At 40.3% G+C, this 7,837-nt stretch overlaps 1 protein-coding gene across 1 annotated transcript; it reads left to right on the top strand.

Moving 5' to 3' along the window:
- Positions 1 to 3,195: 3,195 nt before the first annotated feature.
- On the top strand, positions 3,196 to 7,788 carry LOC143845665 (putative indole-3-pyruvate monooxygenase YUCCA4). Its single transcript, XM_077354060.1, has 4 exons — positions 3,196 to 3,956; positions 5,001 to 5,249; positions 5,625 to 5,747; positions 7,299 to 7,788. Exons 1-4 carry the CDS (start codon positions 3,324 to 3,326, stop codon positions 7,530 to 7,532), a joined length of 1,239 nt encoding a protein of 412 aa, XP_077210175.1. The 5' UTR covers positions 3,196 to 3,323; the 3' UTR covers positions 7,533 to 7,788.
- The last annotated feature ends 49 nt before the right edge of the window (positions 7,789 to 7,837 follow it).

Raw genomic sequence — 7,837 nt, 5'->3', positions numbered from 1 at the left:
TGAACTTCTCAATAGCTAAAATTTCAGGAATTACAGGCTCCACATTCTCCCCAGTCGCGATAATGAGCCATCCCCATCCGGACATGTATTCGGAGTCTTGGGTTCAGACTCTCCAAAGCCCAATAACCAAGACGAAGGCAGCACTCTGTACTGATTGTCCGAACCTGGGCACGATAGAGAAAGTTTCTGCGTAGGACTTCATGTAAGAGATGAACAATTGTTTGGAGGTGTATTTTGGGAAGTTTTTGGGGAAACCGATTAGAGGAAACTCACACTACTGCTTGGGAAGATGGAGATTCAAGCGTTCATAGGTTCGATTCTGCCAAAGAGAAGCGATATAGTTTGGGGGTTGGGGGGATCCGGGGATATCATTTCCATTTTTGCAACCTTGGCACATTTTCATTGTTCTTTTCTCCCGTTTGGCTTACTTTGGTTACCATATCATTTCTAAAAAATTTCCCTATTTTTATGAAAAGTTCAAGCCTACTAAACATTCGATATTTTTTAGGGAAAATTATTAAAAAAATGCAAAGTTTTAGTTTTATTGTGAATCAAGGGTAGACATTTTAAATTCATAAAGTAGGGGCTGTCAGGTACGAAAATTTTTGTTTTTGGACAACTATACCCCCTTGCTTTTCCCACCCTTTTTAGAGGCTCTAATCCCTATGTTTCTTAGCTACCCATATCACCTTTTTGTTTTCTTCTTCCCTAAGCCTTCCACAAGCCTTCTAATGTGAAACTCCATTGGCAACGTTTCCAAGCTCCATTGCCATTGTAGTTTTGAAAAAAAACTCCACTGCCAACGTTTCCAAGCTTCAATGTCGTTGTAGTGTTGAAAAAAAAACTCCATTTGCAACGTGATAAAGCTCCATTGCCATTCTAGTTTTGAAAAAAAAACTCCATTGCCAACGTGATAAAGCTCTATTTCTACTGGTTTTCGTCGGATTTCCGACATTTGTTTCAGACTTCTGACTCAGAAGTCCAAACCAACCTTCAGATTTCCGACGGAAACCAGTAGATTTGTCATTTCTACTGGCTTCCATTCAAAAGTTCGACCATTGGTTCGGACTTCCAACTCGGAGTTTAGGGCAGGGTTCCCTAGTGGTTCCGGGGTATAAAATGTGGTTCCCTAGTGGTTCCGGGGTGGAAAATGTGGTTCCCTAGTGGTTCTGAGGTAAAAAATGTGATTCCTTAGTGGTCCGGGGTAGAAAATGTGGTTCCCTAGTGGTCCATGGTATAAAATGTGGTTCCCTAGTGGTTCCGTCGTATAAGATGTGGTTCCCTAATGGTTCCGGGGTATAAAATATGGTTCCCTAATGGTTCCGAGGTATAAAATGTGGTTCCCTGGTGGTTCCGGGGTATAAAATGTGGTTCCCTAGTAATTCGGTGGTATAAGATGTGGTTCCCTAGTGGTTCTGGGGTATAAAATGTGGTTCCTTAGTGGTTTCGAGGTATAAAATGTGGTTCCCTAGGGTTCCGGGGTATAAAATGTGGTTCCCTAGTGGTTCCGAGGTATAAAATGTGGTTCCCTAATGGTTCCGGGGTAGAAAATGTGATTCCCTAGTAGTTTCAGGGTAGAAAATGTGGTTCCCTAGTGGTTCTGTGGTATAAGATGTGGTTCCCTAGTGGTTCTGTGGTATAAGATGTGGTTCCCTAGTGGTTCTGGGGTATAAGCTGTGGTTCCCTAGTGGTTCCGGGTTATAAAATGTGGTTCCCTAGTGGTTCCGGGATATAAAATGTGGTTTCCTAATGGTTCCGGGGTATAAAATGTAGTTCCCTAGTGGTTACGGCGTAGAAAATGTGGTTCATTAGCGGTTTTGTGGTATAAAATGTTGTTCCCTAGTGGTTCTGTGGTATAAGATGTGGTTTCCTAGTAGTTCTGGGGTATAAAATGTGGTTCCCTAGTGGTTCCAGGGTAGAAAATGTGCTTCCCTAATGGTTCCAGGGTAGAAAATGTGCTTCCCTAGTGATTCTGTGGTATAAGATGTGGTTCCTTAGTGGTTCCATGGTATAAGATGTGGCTCCCTGGTAGTTCCGGGGTCTAAGATGTGGTTCCCTAATGGTTCCGGGGTATAAAATGTGGTTCTCTAGTGGTTCCGTGGTATAAGATGTGGTTCCCTAGTGGTGTTGTGGTATAAGATGTGGTTCCCTAGTGGTTCCGAGGTATAAAATGTGGTTCCCTAGTGGTTCCGGGGTATAAAATATGGTTCCCTAGTAGTTCTGAGGTATAAAATGTGGTTCCCTAGTGGTTCTGGGATATAAGATGTGGTTCCCTAGTGGTTCCGGGGTAGAAATGTGGTTCCCTACTGGTTCTGTGGTATAAGATGTGGTTCCCTAGTGGTTCTGAGGTATATGATGTGATCTTTTGGAACAAACTTAGATGAACCACTTGTTTGATCAAGGGTCTCGGATAATCTAATTAAACTTATGGATCCCATATTTCTTAGGTGGGACACAGGTGGGGCCCAGTGAACATAAGCCATTTATTTGTTTCGGCCCTGGTGTAGATAGATAGGACTTGCTTCCAAATTGGTCTCCATATGATGATCTGAACCATTAGGATTATAAAGGGTTAAAATGAATGGAACCCATAAAAACAGCCTTAACAAATCATAGGGTTATGATCATCATGTAGAAAAGATTTTATGGCATTACATGAAAGGGCCCAGCAAGTAAATGGTTTAGATCACTGAAATAAGCAGGACCCACTATATTTTTTTCCCTCAGATCCTCCACCGTCTGTCTAACTATAATATGGGATTTGGCAATGGAGCTTTTTCACTATGGCAATAGAGTTTTCATGTTGGACCACCTAAACCCATGCATAGCTTGGGCCCCACCATTTTGCATGATGGTTGGATCCCACTATCTCAACTCAAATCCATGGAGAAGGTGGGGCCTAGCATTTTACACCCATGTATCCTGTGTTTGCAAAAAATCTTGCTAACACTATGAAGTGTTAGCTAAAGCAACTCAGAGGAAATGATTATTTTTGCCTCCGCAAGAGGTAGCATTGGGCTGTCTCCCTCCATGCATGAAACCATAGTTCAGATGACGTGGCACTCTGACTAGAGATGACTTGGAATTTACAAGAAGATCCAGTTTGGAACAAGGGGCAATTTTGTCTCTAAATTCTATCACGTAAATGTATTTATAACAGCTCTTCGGCAAAAGTTTACATCTCCACTCCACAACCTGAAAGCAGAGCCTTGAGAAAGAGAAACCTCAACACAAGTTGGAGAGAGTAGAACAGAAAAAAAGGGTAAAACCAGAGGAGGAGAAGTAACATTTTTTTTTTCTCTCTGTTTGCTCAAATTTCCTTTATGGGTTCTTGCAAACAAGATGAAAACAAACTAAACTGCCCACGGGTGCCCGGACCAATTATAGTTGGCGCCGGACCTTCGGGTCTTGCCACCGCTGCTTGCCTCACCAAGAATGGGGTTCCATCCATCGTTCTCGAAAAAACAAACTGCATCGCTTCTCTTTGGCAGAATCGAACCTACGAACGCTTGAATCTCCATCTTCCCAAACAGTTATGCGAGCTTCCTTTAATGGGTTTCCCCAAAAACTTCCCAAAATACCCTTCCAAACAACTGTTCATCTCTTACATGAAGTCCTACGCAGAAACTTTCTCTATCGAGCCCAGGTTCGGACAATCAGTGCAGAGCGCTGACTTCGACTTGGTTATTGGGCTTTGGAGGGTCCGAACCCAAGACTCCGAATACATGTCCCGTTGGCTCATTATCGCGACTGGGGAGAATGCGGAGCCTGTAATTCCTGAAATTTTAGCTATTGAGAAGTTTAGTGGCACTGTTATTCATACTAGCGCCTATAAGTCCGGAGCTTACTTCCGGCAACAGAAGGTTTTGGTCATCGGCTGTGGAAATTCAGGCATGGAAGTTAGCCTGGACCTCTGCAATCACGATGCAACCCCTTATATGGTGGCTAGGAATACTGTAAGTTTGTCTAATTCTTGCTTTTTTTGACATGTTAAAGTATAAATGATTAAATAACACCAACTCTAACAACTAAAGCTTTTGGAGTTGTGAAACAGCCCATTACTCCAGAAGTTTAAGCCCTTAAAGTTGGTGTTATTTAATCATTTATACCTCAACACTCCCACTTAGGTGTGGCCCCTCATTTCTGGGTTGGCGGTACACGCGGACTATTAATATCAAGGAGTTGTGAGTTTTGAACCGATACCATGTTATTTGTGTGAGTGTGTGTGAAAGAGAAAAGGAGAAAGGGAGAAGTATGGTTGAGAAAGGGAGATTCTTCATTAGGGTTTTACAAAGAGGTTAGCATATAAATACATATGCTAAAAAGGAGAAGTATGGTTGAGAAAGGGAGATTCTTCATTAGGGTTTTACAAAGAAGTTAGCATATAAATACATATGCTAAAAGGGAGAAGTATGGATGAGAAAGAGAGATTCTTCATTAGGGTTTTAGAAAGAGGTTAGCATATAAATACATATGCTAACCTAATATGTGGAAAGACAAAAATATCCCCATGTGCAATGTTTTCTCTTTAACTAGCGTAATTGGTTCAAAACCCAATACCTCCTTGACATTAAAAATCCAAGTGTACGGCCAACCCATATGCTCTGTTTGGATGCTAGGTTTTTTTTGTTCCCAGGATTTATGTGGGTAAAGTTTTAGTGGTCACATCAGCTTTTTCTTGCTGACATCAGCAAAATCTTCTCTTGAAAATGGTGTTCTCTCTTTCTCTCTCTACCCTCTCTCTCCACTCATCATAATATCTTTCTCTAATTAATGTTTGTCCCCTCTATTGTCTCCTACCTTTACCCACATAAATCCCAGGAAAAAAAAAAACCCGGCATCCAAACAGAGCATAAAAGAGGGGTCGCTTAAGGGGAAGTGTTAAGTGTAAATGATTAAATAACACCAACTCTATCTAAAGAGCTTAAGCTTTGGAAGTAATGGGTTGAGAGAGGGGGAGTCTCTTTTGTGATGTTTTTCTCTATTGTTTTGGGATGCAGGTGCATGTTCTGCCGAGAGAGATGTTTGGATTTTCGACCTTCGGAATAGCAATGGCTCTTCTGAAATGGATTCCTTTAAGACTCGTGGACAAGTTGCTTTTGCTCGTGGCTCATTTCTTCTTAGGAAACACTGACCGGTTGGGTCTCCCACGGCCTAAAACTGGTCCAATCGAGCTTAAAAACTCGACCGGAAAGACCCCAGTTTTGGACGTTGGAGCATTATCAGCGATCAAATCCGGAAAGATAAAGGTAGGTTATCTCTTTTTTGGTTGGGTAAAAGTACACTGCAACTCAGTGTATAAGCCACGCTCAGGTCTATTCAGCCTGCATGCTGGTCGGCTAAAATTACGTGCAACGGTCCAGAACTTATAATAGTCCATCGAATGGTACAAATAGGATATGTAACCATCGATGGGACACTACAGATGGTTCATATAGAAACACTCGGTGTATGCTAGTTACAAATTGTGCATAGGATATAGATCCAATGGACATGATTCAAATCCAAAATGGTCAATGATATATTCACTCCAATTTTTTACCTGGACAGCGCCCTCCAGTAGAAAAGAGTAGTTATAAATACACTATATGGGCCTTTTGGTAGCTAATATTGTTGTGTTTTAGGTGACGAGAGGGGTGAGAGAGATCACAAGGGAAGGAGCAAAATTCGTGGATGGGAAAGAAAAGGAATTCGATTCTATAATATTTGCAACTGGGTACAAGAGCAACGTTCCATCATGGCTCAAGGTTAGCGTGCCCTGCTTCTTTTATTACGTTATTGGTATAGGCACAATCATATTTTGAAAATTGCACAAACACCCCCACATGATGTTTCTATTCGGAAACCATGAAATATTTTCAATGGAAGGGAGACTTCGAGAAAAAAGGCTAAAAACAGAGCTTTATGATATCTTTCCTCATCCTCTCTCCACACTTAAGCCCTCTTAGGTCTCTCCCTTTCTCTCCCTACTCCACCGTCGAGTAAACTAATATTAAATGGGAACAAAAATTTCATGGTTGCCAAACAAGGCCTTGTTGTTTGTTGGGGTTTTCTCAGAGACTCGACATACTTGCTAAAGGTGGGTTAATTTCTTATTGAATGGTTTAACATGTTGTTTTTCCTTTCCTCTTTCTAACTCTTTTTTTATAGCTGGAAAGACTAATCTAATTATATTTTTCTATGAAAAAGTTGAGTTAGATATTTTAATATGAAGAGGGTGGAATTATATGGCATTCGCCCCCGTTCATGTACGTACTTGGGTATGGCGAAGGTGCCGATGTTTGATCCAATGACATGTCATGGATCAAATATCAAGGGTGATGTTGGAATAATATAGCAATAGAACTGAACTTTGACTTACTCGAACCCAATTTGGTACAACTTTTTGTAAAATGTTGTATATTTGGGTTGGAAGAATAGTTATGTTTTTATAGACAGAACATGACCCTTGAAGAGGAAGAGACACCCATTCAATAGAGAAAAACATCCTTTTCCAACACTCACTTTCTTGTAGCTGTTTTTGGAGAAGATGAAACAGTTCAAAACAGTAACAAAATTAAAAACGCAATTAAAAACCATTTAGGAATTAAACCCTCAAGTTTTTCTATTAAAAATAGTAACTGCTAATTAAAGAGAAACCAAAACCGTACTTGCGCACGTGTGTTATATGAACTTTGGTTCATATAAAATTGGCTCAACCAACAAATTTCAATGACCCGAAGGTCCAAGCCTTTGCTCCACATTACTTCTTATAAGGAGGTAAAAGTCTCATCAACATTTTAATGTAGGACTAAAAATCTAGCATTGGAGTTAAAACCCACTCACACACCGCATTAGGTGTTATGTTCAAGTCTCAAAGCGCTACAAAAAGACGAGCTTTAGAAAACAAAAGGCACCACAAAAGACGAGCTTTTGAAAACAAAGGAGGATTCTTTATTTTGAATCTTCCCTCCAAAATTCATATAAAATCTCATGTAAAGGTTGTAGTTTAACTAAAACTTTTGTCTGATAAAGAAATTTACTTTTTGAAATTAAAAAAAACAGTACTTTTCCGATGACAACTAGTGTTTTCTTTCACCAAAAAAAAAGGTTGGGTTTCTACTGATTAGGTTTTCTCATTTCTTTATATTTTTTCCTGTCCAAATGTGTCTAATCAATGTAAAATGTGGTGCGTTGCCTTCCATAGATGTATTTCTTAATAAGATTTGAATGCTTTTTCAAAAGAAAAAGGTTAAATATCTCTAACATGGACCTTATTGGATTTCTAAATTGAATGTTACTCTTGGAAATTTTTGCAGGGAAGCGATTTTTTCACAGAGGAAGGCGTGCCGAGAACCCCATTCCCCCACAGTTGGAAGGGTGAAAATGGGCTCTATGCAGTGGGCTTTACAAGGAGAGGCCTCTTAGGCTCCTCCTCAGACGCAATTCAAATCGCCAGAGACATCGCCCACCAATGGAAGACAACAAAGGACACCAACAATACTAACAATACCCATTTCATCCTATGTAACAGTAACCACTCTCTCCCATAGAAGCTAATCAGAACATAATAGAAATGCCTTGGAAATGCCTTTGCTAAGTGATTTATCACGCTTTTTTTCCTTGGGAAAGCCATTTCTATGATTACTCTTTTACCCTCGAGAGGGCTGTCCAAAGTAAAAATAAAGGGCAAATATATCATCTTCCGCGAGCTAGCAGTTACCGCCATGGAGACCGAAATCCGAAATTTCTAGTTTCGATGAAGACCGAAAGAGAAATCCCTCACATCGTACTTTATTTCGACAGAAATTTCGGAACATCACCAAAAAATCTGGATTTTATTCCTTATTTAATATTT

The sequence above is a fragment of the Tasmannia lanceolata genome, unplaced genomic scaffold (assembly GCF_043159265.1).
Source record: "Tasmannia lanceolata isolate RefF3 unplaced genomic scaffold, GAP_Taslan_0.1 ptg000015l, whole genome shotgun sequence".
Taxonomy (NCBI): Eukaryota; Viridiplantae; Streptophyta; class Magnoliopsida; order Canellales; family Winteraceae; genus Tasmannia; species Tasmannia lanceolata.
Note: the sequence above shows the minus strand (reverse complement) of the source record. Positions and strands in the feature narration are given on the sequence as shown.